This window comes from Lolium rigidum, chromosome 2, assembly GCF_022539505.1.
Source record: "Lolium rigidum isolate FL_2022 chromosome 2, APGP_CSIRO_Lrig_0.1, whole genome shotgun sequence".
Taxonomy (NCBI): Eukaryota; Viridiplantae; Streptophyta; class Magnoliopsida; order Poales; family Poaceae; genus Lolium; species Lolium rigidum.
Window position 1 is genome coordinate 50,891,908 of NC_061509.1, and position 14,044 is coordinate 50,905,951.

General features: G+C 42.9%; 2 protein-coding genes across 2 annotated transcripts; one reads left to right on the forward strand and one right to left on the reverse strand.

Annotated features, from left to right (window-relative positions):
• The first annotated feature begins 5,747 nt into the window (after window positions 1–5,747).
• Window positions 5,748–10,225, forward strand: LOC124686425 (tRNA-specific 2-thiouridylase MnmA-like). The gene is made up of 10 exons (XM_047220376.1): window positions 5,748–6,073; window positions 6,160–6,234; window positions 6,351–6,404; window positions 6,500–6,578; window positions 6,691–6,818; window positions 8,289–8,372; window positions 8,457–8,540; window positions 8,648–8,799; window positions 8,968–9,118; window positions 9,665–10,225. Exons 1-10 carry the CDS (start codon window positions 5,753–5,755, stop codon window positions 9,980–9,982), a joined length of 1,446 nt encoding a protein of 481 aa, XP_047076332.1. The 5' UTR covers window positions 5,748–5,752; the 3' UTR covers window positions 9,983–10,225.
• Window positions 10,226–11,481: 1,256 nt separating this feature from the next.
• On the reverse strand, window positions 11,482–12,277 carry LOC124686426. Its single transcript, XM_047220377.1, has one exon. It carries the CDS (start codon window positions 12,089–12,091, stop codon window positions 11,891–11,893), a length of 201 nt encoding a protein of 66 aa, XP_047076333.1. The 5' UTR covers window positions 12,092–12,277; the 3' UTR covers window positions 11,482–11,890.
• Window positions 12,278–14,044: the final 1,767 nt, after the last annotated feature.

Consider the following 14,044-nt stretch of genomic DNA (forward strand, 5'->3'; position numbering starts at 1 on the left):
AATATTCTCCGAATTGGACGAAACAAAAGCCCACGGTCTTATTTTGCACGGAGCCTTCCAGAAGTCCGAAGAGGAGACGAAGAGGGGCGACGAGGCGGCCACACCCTAGGGGGGCGCGGCCCCACCCTTGGGCGCGCCGCCCTATGGGGTGGGCCCCTCGGGCGCCTCCCGACTCTGCCCCTTCGCCTATATAATCTCTCCGTCGCGAAAACCCTATCACCGAGAGCCACGATACGAGAAAAGTTACTATGACGCCGCCGCCAATCCCATCTCGGGGGATTCAGGAGATCGCCTCCGGCACCCTGCCGGAGAGGGGAATCATCACCGGAGGGCTCTACATCACCATGCCCGCCTCCGGACTGATGCGTGAGTAGTTCATCCTTGGACTATGGGTCCATAGTAGTAGGTAGATGGTTGTCTTCTCCTCTTGTGCTATCATGTTTAGATCTTGTGAGCTGCCTATCATGATCAAGATCGTCTATTTGTAATGCTACATGTTGTGTTTGTTGGGATCCGATGAATATTGAATACTATGTCAAGTTGATTATCAATCTATCATATATGTGTTGTTTATGTTCTTGCATGCTCTCCGTTGCTAGTAGAGGCTCGGCCAAGTTGATACTTGTAACTCCGGGAGGGAGTATTTATGCTCGATAGTGGGTTCATGCCTCCATTGAATGCGGGACGAGTGACGTGAAAGTTCTAAGGTTGTGGATGTGCTGTTGCCACTAGGGATAAAACATCGATGCTTTGTCTAAAGATATTTGTGTTAATTACATTACGCGCATTACTTAATGTAATTGTCTGTTGTTTGCAACTTAATACTGGAAGGGGTGCGGATGCTAACCCGAAGGTGGACTTTTTAGGCATAGATGCATGCTGGATAGCGGTCTATGTTATTTGTCGTAATGCCCTAATTAGATCTCATAGTAGTAATCATGATATATGTATGTGCATCTCTATTTGTCAATTGCCCACTGTAATTTGTTCACCCAACATGCTATTTATCTTATTGGAGAGACACCACTAGTGAACTGTGGACCCCGGTCCATTCTTTTACATCTGAAATACAATCTACTGCAATCTCTGTTCTTTGTTGTTCATCGCAAGCAAATATCATTGTCCACACCATACGTTTAATCCTTTGTTTTCAGCAAGCCGGTGAGATTGACAACCTCACTGTTAAGTTGGGGCAAAGTATTGTGATTGTGTTGTGCAGGTTCCACGTTGGCGCCGGAATCCCTGGTGTTGCGCCGCACTATACTCCTTCACCAACAACCTTCACGTGGCCTTCATCTCCTACTGGTTCGATAACCTTGGTTTCTTACTGAGGGAAACTTGCTGCTGTACGCATCACACCTTCCTCTTGGGGTTTCCAACGGACGTGTGCTTCACGCGTCATCAGAGGCTTGCTGGGATTCATGTTGAAGGAACTTTTTTTTGGTGGAAAGCACACCTAGAATTGTTTGATACATATAAATCAATGGCTAAATGTAATTTGGGTGATGGAAAAACTGCTTTGTTCTGGACTGATCTTTAGAGCGTGTCATGTTTATATCATCAATTTCCTCACCTGGTGTATTTTACTAGAAGAACTGATACTACCATGAATCAAGTTATTCGCATTGATTACCTCTAGGACCTGTTTTATTTGCCTCTTTCCCAGCAAGCCTTTAATGAGTTTGAACAACTTGAAGAAATATGTAGTAATGTTCAAATTACTGTCCAAGAAGGAAATCAAGATAGTTGGAACTACATTTGGGGAAATAATTCTTTCTCATCAAAAAATGCTTATAAAGTCATAATTGGGGTTCAATTTGTACCAAAGCTCTTTTCCTGGATTTGAGAGTCTTCTTGCCAGGAAAAGCACAAACTTTTCTTATGGTTACGGTTGCATGATAGACTAAACACCATAAATTTGTTGAGAAGAAAAAAAATATCATTTACAGACCTACTCTTGTGGAACATTACAATCCAACTAGGAGGAAACCTTGATACACCTCGTCCAGTCATGTCCTTTTGCTAAACAATGCTGGGATTTCATTTGTCCCAAAATATGAATAAACTTATATGTAATTGAAGTTTATTTTATACTCCCTCCGTTTTTTCTATAGTGCCTATAGATTTTTAACATTTGTTTCAGAATATATGGTTGTAGCTATGCGTGAGAAAAAATCCATACAAAATTAGAAACAATTAATTGAGATTTCTAATGCATGGTCCAACAATTTCTTAAAATTAGGCAGCAATATTTTACTTTTCTTAATTGAACTTGGCTGCACATATATGGAGAATCAACAAGAGAGATTTGTGGGATTTGTCATGGTGAGTTAGGAAGATATATATTTCCCAAATGTTATGTTGATCTCAAATCGTTCAGCTAGGGGTCTTGTGTAAAAAACACTCTTGCGCTAATTTTCGTGCCAAAAAACTATATGCACTATAGAATGGAACAGAGGGAGTATTAAAGACAAATTGAAACTGCTTTCTCCATGGAGATAATTATCTTGGCTGCTTGGTGTATTTTCATTACCAGAAATAACAAGATCTTTGAAGATCAAACGCCAACTGTGCAAAGATGGAAAGCCATTTTCCAACAAGAACTCAAAATGGAGGCTTATAGAATGAAGAAAAAAACATGCTGCAACTTTTAAAGAGTGGCTTCAGTGACAAGTTTAGTTTAGTTTAGTCTTTCACCTTTTTTATGTTTCGTACATCTTGTACATACCGTAAAGTTTGGCTTAATTAATAATAAAGTTTGCACTGGGTTCCCACTGTTTACCCTCAAAAAAGCCAAAGGAAAATTCTCCACTTTTCCAATGCGCTATTCCTTTTAATCTATTAATGGATGAATAATGTAACCAGAGGAAAATTTCATGTTCCTATGTTTTTCCTCCAATATTCCAATGAATCCAAGAGGCCCTTATTTGGTATTTTATCTCGCACGTATTTACATCTATATATGAACATTTACATGTTTGAAGATGTAGCATATCTTGTTATTACAAGAGTTTGTTTGTGTGTGATGCATCATATCCACTCTTCATTTTCATGATATCTTCTTCTCGGTATTTTTAAAATATTTTTCAGATGTGATTTCGAAATTTTGGTCCCTATAAATGTTCTTATAATTAGTCAAGTACTTAATTGAGAGATGCAGCAGGTGACACACAAGAAATGACAATCCACATTCTAGCCGTGAGGCCATAAGGGCCCAGGAACAAAGGCCTGATAAAAATCATAACAGTGAAAGAGAAGGAATCAAATACGTGAACATGCCAACATCTCTCTCCGTCTCTATCACCCTCCAGTTTCTTTTTTCACTTCAAGTTCTTTGATATATGGTGTTTTCTCTTCATGGGGAAAGAGAGCTATGTGGATTACTCAGTAAAAACGATACAATCTGATTGCTTGGAACAAATTGGTCTTCTCATACACCACGATGACACGCGGTTTTGTTCACTGAGTGATTTCATCACGACATGAGTTTTCCCTATTTTCACATAGAAATAAAGTGGTTATAGAGCCATATTATCCACCATGTCTTGTTTTCTTAGGAGCTCAATTTTAACATTCATTATGAAGATCCATTATCAGGTGGGTAACCTACTTACACTATGACTCTAGAGCTAATTATTTTTGCACCCATCTGAATATAGACATTTTTTCCAAGTCAAAACTTTCACCTCCCTAGCATGCCTAGGTAAGTACTCCCTCCATTCCAAAATATGTTGCATATAAATTTTATTCAAAATCAAATTTTGTAGAGTTTGACCATATATGAAGACAAACACGTTAATTTTTGCTACAACATGAAAACATATTTCATGGTGGTTCTGTTAATATAAGTTTGATATTATAGATTTTAATACTTTTTCATACATATTTAGTCAAACTTTAAACAATTAAATTGACATAAAATTATATGCAACATAATTTAGGACGGTGAGAGTAGGTAATGCAACAATGATACTGGCAGCCATTGTTTTCTTTTCTTGCTTATTTGTAACAACTACTTTTTCGAGAAAACGCAAAGGACCTTTGCGTTTCATTTCATTGAAAAGATAGGAAATCGTTTACATCCTCCTAGGAGGCAGTTTACAGGTTGGGAAACCAGAAAATCAGTGTACATCCCAACTGGGAGGAAGGACAACACGTAAACCCTGGGCACCTGCCCTAGCCCAGATGCATAGCTCCTCCTTGATGTTCTGCAGCCGTAGTGGCATGGAGGGCTGGGCTCCTTCGAAGACGCTGGCGTTTCTGTGCTTCCAAACCATCCACGGGATGAGCAGGGCCGTCGATGCCAGGCCTTTGCGAAGTGGCATTGGCGTTTCCTGACGAGCCCGACGCCACCAATCCATCAGGGTGGGTTCATGTTCTGGAGCCCTGGTGGTCATCCCGAGCCAAGCAAACACCTTGTGCCAAACCTACCGGGCGAAGGGGCAGTGGAGCATGAGGTGTTGCATGGATTCGGGTGCCTGGTCGCAGAGGAGGCATCGGGGGTGATGGGGCAGACCGTGTCGCGCCAGGCGCTCCGCAGTCCAACATCTGTCGAGGTTAGCAAGCCGGTGGAAGAACTTGACCTTCGGCGGCGCCCATGTCTTCCAAACTAACTTCCAGGAGCAACAAGATGTGGATCCGTGAAAGGTTGCTAGGTAGCATGAGGCTGGCTGTGTAGGTGCCGGAGGCGTTCCACTTCCAAAGGAGGCTGGTCCGGCATGGCGCCGAGTGTGGTGCCTTGGATCGCTTGCCAAATAAGCAGGTACTGCCCAATCTCGTGGATGCCGAGCAGCCCTTGGATGTCCCTGGCCCAGCAGTTCTCGAGCAGGCCGTCGGCCACTGTCCTGGTTTTGCGACGTCGCTTGGGGACGCAAGCATAGAGGTGCGGTGCAAGCTCTTTGACAGCCTTGCCAGATATTCATCGGTCCTCCCAGAATAAAGCGCGCTGCCCGTCTCCAACGCACATGGTGGTGGAGGCGAAGAACAGCGCGTGCTCGTCCGCGGAGAATTGTAGGTCGAGGCCACTCCAGGCGCGGCTGTCATCGGTACGAGAGAGCCAAAGCCAGCGCAGCCGCAGGGCGAGTCCAGCGCGCTCAATGTCTTACACGCCGAGACCCCCGTAGGAGATGGGACGGCATACTCGCTTCCAATTGACGTGGCAATGTCCTCCGTTAGTGGCAGCTCGCCCGGCCCAGAGGAAGCCGCGCTTGATCTTTTCGATCATCTTCAGGGTTTTCTTTGGCGGGGCGTAGGCGAGCAGTTGATGGATGGGGATGGCGCTCAGGACGGCTTTAACCATGGCCAGCCGTCCAGGCTTGCTCATGAGCCCAGCCTTCCAGGTAGGGAGGCGACTGGCGATGCTGTCGACGATTGGCTGTAATTGGGCAGCAGTGGGTCTTCTCAGCGTCAAAGGGATGCCGAGGTAGGTGATTGGCAGCTCCACGATTGTAACAACTACTTAGAGTGCATGGATATTCAAAGCCACACATACTACACAGTTTCTCAATCTGTGCTTTTGAAATTTGAACAAGCTTTGTTGCACTCCCTATTTTTCAGTTTTTCGTGAGTTATCAGGGGATTTAATTAAGTGAAAGAGTGGCGAAGAGATGCTCTTTTCACCAAGTCTGAACTCTCAACTCTGAAACGACACGAAACCTGAAATTGTAGACGCTCCGGCCGAAAAACCCAATCCAGTACAGAGAGAAGCAATACGCCGCCGCCGCCGACGGCTCTTGGCGCCACGCCGCCGCCCATGCTGCGCGTCGTATCCACCCTCCGCCCGCTCCTCCGGAGTCCCCTCCTCCCGGGCCCTAAACCTCTCCCCCGTCCCCGCCGGCTGCCGCGGCCGTTCCGCGCCCTCTCTTCCTCAGCACCGCTCGTGGCCTCACCGCCCAGCGCGCCCGGGGTGGATGGGATCACCGAAGAGCACCTCGTGCGGTGCGCGGCCGCAGGGAGGGCGCCGCTGCGGGTGGCCGTGCTGCTGAGCGGCGGGGTCGACAGCAGCGTCGCGCTCCGCCTCCTCCACGCCGCGGGGCACAGCTGCACCGCCTTCTACCTCAAGATCTGGTTCCAGGTCCGTACGCACTGCCCCCCTTCGTACTCTCTGCAATGCTACGCCGCGAGCGAGACCCCTTACTAAGCTGACTGATTAATCTGTAGGAAGATTTCAGGAACTTTTGGTCCGAGTGCCCGTGGGATGACGATCTGAAGTATGCGCAAGCTGTGTGTGACAAGGTATCTTTGAAAATTTTCAGCATGTGCATGCTGTTACGTCGAATAGCTTGTTTGCAGCATATATAGACTGGTTTTCGCTGCATGAACTGAGCGATCTATGGGTTGCTTTTTTGTAGATTGATGTGCCATTGGAGGTGGTACATCTATCTGATGAGTATTGGAACCATGTGGTAAGCTTCATTTCAAACTTTTTTTTCACGTGATCCTTGTATATCTCACTTATCTTTGCTGCATTCTGAGAAACTATCATGGATTTGATATCTAGGTATCTCATATTATAAACGAGTACCGCAACGGGCGTACTCCGAACCCTGACGTTCTCTGTAACACGAGAATAAAGTTTGGTATGTCGGTGTACACTTCTGTTATGGATATCTGAATGTGCATCAAGGATATATGATTATTGATCTTTCTTCATGTACAAATGTTTTCTCTCTCATGTATCATGTTCTGCAGGAGCTTTCTTAGAAGCAATTGAAAACTTGGGATTTGATTACATTGCTTCTGGACATTATGCACATGTAGTCCATCCATCTGTTCAGAATGTTGAACGGTCATCAGAGCTCCAACTTTCGAAAGACAAGGTGCTTTGCATTCACATTATAAAAGCCCGCTTGCTTCAATGTTGTTGAATTTGATGTCAGTTACGCTCTGTTCTTCATCCTAGAAGGAAATTTGGGACACAGAGAGACAAATCAGATGGTTCTTTTAGTACAACTAGCACGGCAGCCCTCGTAAATGCTAGGACATCATAGTTATTGTGTCGGAAGTGCTAAATATTAATTTTTATATGTGGATATGTCGAGTATATTTATCCCTATCTTCAAAAATTTACACAATTTAGAATAGGATACATTCTCGAAGGTGGCTTCTGAATTTTTTTTCTGTATATGGTTATTCTGGTGACATAAAAAGTTTATGAATCATTCTTTTCCAGAAAATCTAATGATACTAATTTTCCTCACTAACTAATTTACATAGTTTGGAGTTGTGAGCATCATCCGAACTTACTCCTATTAAAGTAGCAGGATTCATTGCTTTTGTCTGCTATGAATAACTGATATTTTGCTTCTTGTTGATTTTTTTTTCCTTTTCTTTTTGCCAACACCTATCACTTGACCTTCTGCTCGATTGACCACCAGGGAATGTATGTAGTACTAGTTTGATGTTAAATACGTATTTATAGCCCAGTTTTAGTTCACTGTCCTCCGAGTTTCATTTTTAATTTGTATAGACTTATATCTTAATACTTAAGGGTGTCTTCAGTATGTAATCCTAGTTTTCGTTGCTGTTTAGCTCTAATCAAACTTTAACTGCGTACCTATCTCAGGTTTTGTTCCATATAAAACTAAGTCTCAATTTCAACCGCTTTAAAAAAAAGCTATTTTGCTTTATTTTTATTTTTATTTTTAAATCTTAATCATGTCAGCTTGTTATTTAGCTCTAATCAAGAATTTGTACATATACGGTTGGTCTGTATGCTTGTATATTTCTATAGAAAAATGAATTACTCCGTAGTAATTTCGGATCAAGCTAGTTCATTATTGTTACTCACCGATCAACATCGCTGGAGTCTGTGCAGCTGGAGTGCCCTGTTATCATGCTTGGCCAAACTCTCCATGCATGCGTGTAATATCAAAATTCTTTTGTACAAGTTGATTTATGTCTGTGCTCGTGAAACATGATTCTGTTGATTTACACAGAATGGCCATATTAATAGGGCCGGACACCTTTGTTTGTCCTGTCATACTCAGGGTCCGAATTGTACAACCTGGCACAGTATTTCCCTTACAGGTTCTAGTATACTATATCTTCTAGCATGTTCCTTTGAATTTGAGACTGATTGGACATGTGATATTCTGTATGTAGCCGACCATAAGGTTATTGTTTGTTAATTAAAATCTTAATCATTACTTATATAGATCTAACGGCAAGATTAATTCTGATGATGTGGATTAAAGTGGCGTTTCGAAAAGATAGCCCCGTATTGTGCTTTTAGTGTATACTAGATTTTGTTAAGTCGAAATCACTTCAGCCTCTGATCATTATTTCAGGTCAAGGATCAAACTTATTTCCTCTCACATCTCTCTCAACCCCAGCTTAGAAGGCTTCTTTTTCCATTAGGCTGTATAACAAAGGTATGATATTTTATGAGATAAGGGCACTTCAGTTTTGTCAGGAGCTGCATGTGTCTTCTTGTAATTTGAAGTCATGTTTTGCAGGATGAAGTGCGCAGTCTGGCTGCTGAGATGGACCTTCCTAACCAAAGTAGAAAGGATTCCCAGGGGATATGTTTTCTTGGAAAGGTAATTGGTTCATATTAGTTGTCAATAATGGATTTCTTGCGCAAAATATAGTTCTGGTATTTCTCCTTGAGTTGTTTTATTTTAGCTACGAAAGTCTCTCTTTCCAGGTCAAATTTAGCGAGTTTGTTGAAAGACATATTGGAGAAATGGAGGGTATACTTCTTGAAGCTGAAACTGGAGATTACCTAGGGACACACCGCGGGTTTTGGTTCTATACAATTGGTCAGAGACAAGGCCTGCGCCTTCCTGGAGGACCTTGGTATGCACCGTCTATAACAATACTTAGCTTATTTTATGGTACAGCATATTCAGCTAAATTAAATGCATATTTCCCACATATTTTGCAATTGAAGGAAAAGTTGTCCTCAGATAGCCTGTTTATTATCCATAAAATTCATCAAATGAATAATCTTTTTGTCGTATGCAGGTATGTGGTTGAGAAAGATGTGAAAAATAATGTGGTTTTTGTATCGAGAAATTATTATTCACTGGATAAGAGGAGAAGAACATTTCGTGTTGGATCCCTAAACTGGTTTGGCAATTTTGGGCCGACAAACAATGAACAGCTCAAATGCAAGGTACCTGAGTACACAATAGCCTGGTAGTGCAGCATATGGTCGCATTTTATTTCTCGTTGTCGTTCGAATTTTGAAGCTCTCACTGTGTGCAAGCCTGTATGGTTTTTGCAAAAGAAATCTTGTCCTGGATGAGCAGCCTTTTAAACCACCAGCAACTAATATGCCTTGACTGTCAAAAGAAGGTCTAATTGGCTCCTAGTCTGAATTGGTAGATTAGTTCAATATCATATCTATGTTAGCAGCTCCTTGCATGAACTATTTTCGCGCGCTGGGGCAGAACAGTAGCTGATAAATCCTGTTGATATCTGTAACTGATTAGCTCTACCTACCAATAATCGTGATTTTGAAATCCCGGTATGGTAAGAAACTACAACTGCAATTTCCAGCCAATGTCGCCAATCTCACTTGATTAAGTTATCTTTTGTACACAGTATGTGCTCAAAGTTTATCTAGATTGGGCTTTAGCATGTACATGCTGTCGACCATATGCCGTATATGTGGATTAATTGATATTCATGCTAACATGAATTCATGCTTTCATATCAGGTACGGCATAGTCCTGAATTTCATGATTGCACCGTCTCAAATGAGCAAACTGAAGAAAACGGAGATGTTCTGGCAGTGCATCTGTCTGAAGACGATCAAGGTTTAGCAGCTGGCCAGTTTGCAGCGTTCTACCGTGACGGCACATGCCTAGGGTCAGGCATAATCTTGGATTCCTGGGATGAGATGAGCTTCCCTGTCTGTGCAAAGGCACTAGAAACCGCTAGGATGGATGACAAGTCCAAGCTGGGGAAGCCTGTAAGAATTGTGAACTTGGAACATATGGTGAAGCCAGAACCGAAGCCTGTCAAGGTCGCTTGACAAGACGCGGGCTCTTGCATCCTTCTCATGATTACATCTGTGAATCCGTGACCCTGCAAAGGTATATGTCGACAATTTTGGCACGCCCCTACAAATGCAAGCACCAGGGAAGCTCCAGAAACCACCGTTATATGGTGGTTACCTCACTCATGGTCTCCTGGTGGTTCTTGAAAAGGTGGCATCCATTGTCGAGTGTGCTTTTCAGAGGAGAAAAGCTGCCTGTGGATAAAAGAGGCAGTCGAGCACGACATTGAGTTTCCGGATCTAAGCAGGAAAGCAAGCAATGGATGTGCACGTTACCTGTTGAACCGAAATGTCTAGATTAAGAGTTAGTTAGGGTTAGTGGTAGTAAGTGGCAACTGTTCGTAGAGAAACGGCAAACACTAATAAGCCAATAGCTTGTAAATTTTGCTGCTGCTGACGGTTGGCGTTTCTATCATTTGTCGTGTGTCTAATCACGTAGTACATGATGATCGGTTTCCCATTCTTGTCCTACACAAAACCAGGATAGTTTATTGACAAAGAAATTCCCCCTTTTTGACAGAATTCTGGGAGGTTGGTTGCGTGAAATGCGTCATTTCTTCGGTTCTTTTTCCCGGGGCATGTGGCAAATGCGAGATCCTAGATATGAGGCTCGTGCCGGTCGGTGGAATGGAACGCACGTAGTAGCACATGGAGAGAGACGCGATACCGTTCGTCAGTGGCTGGGCCTGAATTCACGGATACGAGATTAACAAGTGTATACTTCGCGTGCCACTAGTGCAAGTCAACTGGAGAACATGTTTGAAAAGCAATGCAACGAAAGTTAGCAGCAACTGGCACAGGCCGGCCTCTGGCTGCTGCGATTGATTGAGTGAGTAGTAAAATGATTAGGTGATGTTTCCCTTCTAGAAGCTTGGACGTTTCACTTTTTAATCCATGTATTTTATCGCGTAGAACACTGTCGATATTGACAAGTTGAGTTGTTTTACATGTAGAAACAAAACGAAGATTGCTCATGTTCACCCGTATGGCCGTGTGTAACGGTCCATTCTTCCAAAGATCTGATCTAATCCTCCAAAAGTATTGAATAATACTAGGCGTGATCCCCATGACACCGTTGGCTTACAAGTGTTGACACACTGGCAGCCAGGAGATGTGAAATGAACAGATTCCGTGACAGTCGTGTTTGTGCGGAAGAGGACGTGCGAGCGCCCAGGGACAGACGCACAATGGCCACATAAAACAAGTACGGAGTAATACTGATTGGATCACGGCGTCGGCGAGGTCGCCATCATTTGGCGTTAGAGGACACAAATCTGCCAAGTTGTCAATCCTAATGGCGCAACCAAAGCCGGTCGCAGGAAGCCAGCAACTTCTGGAACTTCCCCATCTTCTTCCTCGTTTTGTCTGTGGCTACTAGTTTGATTGGACGATTTGAGAACATAAAATTGCAGGAGTTGTTGGCATTACCAATTTTCCGTTACACATAATATACAAAAGATGGAACACTGACCAAATGAAGGGGTCAAAAGTCTTCCATTACCTTTCTCACAAATGAAGAAGTCTTCCATTACAGTTCAAAAAAAAAAAAAAGAAGTCTTCCATTACATTTTCACCCCAAGTTCTGAACTGAAGAACATCTCAAGAACACAAACTTCTTCCCCAACTAGTACTGTACTGTACACGATTCTGTCTGTACACGGAGCAGCAAATTCTCTTGGACTAGATCTGATGATCCGCAAACTAGATTTCTCACGATCTCTCACAAAAAGTCTCCTTTTGGTCAGCTTATTGCCCCACTCTTGTCTACGTTGTACAACATCCAATCCACCCATGAAATGAAGAGAAAACTAACTACGTAGGCAAAGGAAAGTACTCTACGCAAAAGATCCAGGACGAGCACAGCCGATCTGGGTGTGGCAGCGCTTAGCGCAGGGCGCGGGCGAGGCCGGCGAAGATGCGGGAGAGGCCGAGGCGGAGGCGGGCGACGGCGCCGTGGGAGTATGGCGCGCACTCCCGGCAGAGCGTCTCCATGGTCTCGACGAAGAGGCTGAGGCTCCGCACCGGCGGCACGTAGAGCGTGAGCGGCGCCGCCGAGAAGGCCATCGCCATCAGCAGCTGCAGCATCGCCAGCGCCCCTCTCTCTTCTACTCCCCTTCCCGGCTCAGATCCAGCTCTCTCCTGCTGCCGCCTACCCGATCGACAATCGAGCAGCAGCTAGTCTGTGAGGCGATGGCGCGGCGAGTTCTTGTGGTGGTTGCGCGGCAAAGACTTGCGGCTTGCGGCGTGGGGAAGAGGGGAAAGTGGCGGCCGGTTCTGGCTGGGTTTGTGAGCGAGCCTTGTCTTTGTTGGGCTCGGGCTATATAGCCAGGTCCAGGTGCAATGGGAATATGGGATGGATAACTTGATAAGATCGACGTTGGTACGTGTTATACGTGACGGTTCGCTTGACGTGGGCGACTCGGGCTCGGCACGGCGCGCATACGGTGTGGGGTATTGGCACGTACTGCCATTTGCCACGCCGCGACAGGGGGTTTGTGCCGGTGTGTGCGCCCTTCACTTGTTTCAATGTGGCAAGGGCATCTCTATGGGTGGAGATTTGTTGCATATGAACATTAGTGATCTCGTTTTTTATAAGATGTCATATTTTTGAGGTTTTAAAAAATCTGAAAAGGAACCTGCATATAGTCAATAATGTATCCACAAACGTGCAAAATATCAATTTCAAGTACTTTATATTGCAAGCTATATAAAAATGATTAAAGTGTGAATCTCTTGATAGCGGGAAGTGCCTATAAATAATACTACCTCCATCCCAAGGCTTAAAACCTATCTTTTTTAGAAAGTCAAACTATGTTAAGTTTGACTAAGTTTTTATCAAAAAACATTAACATTAACATGAAAAGTACAAAATCAATATCATTAGATAGATAATAAAATATATTTTCATTTGGTACCTACAAAATATCATATTTGTTCATAAATTTTTCTAGAAGTTTGGTCAAACTTTACTTCGTTTGACTTTCTGAAAAAATATAGGCCTTAAGTCTTGGGATGGAGGTAGTAGGTAACTCTTGCTGTCTCAAATAGGGATTGAGTGCATGTGAATAAGAGAAGAGATAGGGCTATACAAAAGTCTTAATTAGTGTGTACAGACAACCCGATCAACCCGCAACTCCGAACAGAACCGACCCTGACTAGACCTTTTCCCAAGCAACTCCGAATACTGGAAAATCTGAATGAAATTCGATAAGAGAAATCAGAGCATGTTTATCAATTTGTGATAACTACTTATTTATGAGTGAGAAATGCTTCATGCGAGCACCCTTGGCGGCCTGCTTTTGAGACAGGGAAGTAGTACATTTTCAAATCTTCAAAACATATGAGATTTTATCACTTTTGTCTAGTGCAAAATAAAAACAATTTCGTGTTAAGATTTTGCATGATTGCGAGATGTATCAATAACAATATTCAAGATTATTTTTTAGAATTTTTTATAACTTTTAAAAACATTTTAAAAAAATTGCAAGAGCAGTGAAGTTCTGGAGCCAAAGCAGAAATTCAAACATCTCTAGCTAGTTATTTTCAAAACTTAATTCTTATATCTATCTTAAGCTTCTTATAAGTATTTTAAGAAGTTAAAGGGTGGCAGTTTCTATCCAAACCCCTATATATTTATTTGTTGACAAACACTAGCGAAAATTCAACCATCTTAGCTAGTTCTTTTCAAAACTTAACTCTTGTCTACCTTAAACTTTTTATAAATATTTTAGGAGGTTAAAGGGTGTCTGTTTCTATTCAAATTCCTATTTTTTTTGAAAAATTCCTTTAGCCTTTGTCACGTACATTTCTACCGGATTGCACGGTACTTACGAAATATGAAAATTTAACATACTACCTCCATCCCAGTTGATAGGGCCAGCGTGTATCCTTAGATTGTCAATGGGACAACATAATATCAATTTTAAAACAAAAAATATATCATTAAAAGTAAAACATGTAAGCTTTCTAACGATATTTATTTTGTATTATATATCCTATATTATTATGATCAAATTTACAATCTAAGTATACGCGCAA

What these genes read in the sequence shown, in the direction of transcription:
- LOC124686425 (XM_047220376.1), top strand. Translation starts at nt 5,753, where the DNA reads ATGCTGCGCGTCGTATCCACCCTCCGCCCGCTCCTCCGGAGTCCCCTC. An exon ending in ACCTCAAGATCTGGTTCCAG is followed by an intron (nt 6,074 to 6,159) that starts GTCCGTACGCAC and finishes ATTAATCTGTAG; the next exon opens with GAAGATTTCAGGAACTTTTG. An exon ending in ATGAACAGCTCAAATGCAAG is followed by an intron (nt 9,119 to 9,664) that starts GTACCTGAGTAC and finishes CTTTCATATCAG; the next exon opens with GTACGGCATAGTCCTGAATT.
- LOC124686426 (XM_047220377.1), bottom strand. Translation starts at nt 12,091, where the DNA reads ATGCTGCAGCTGCTGATGGCGATGGCCTTCTCGGCGGCGCCGCTCACG.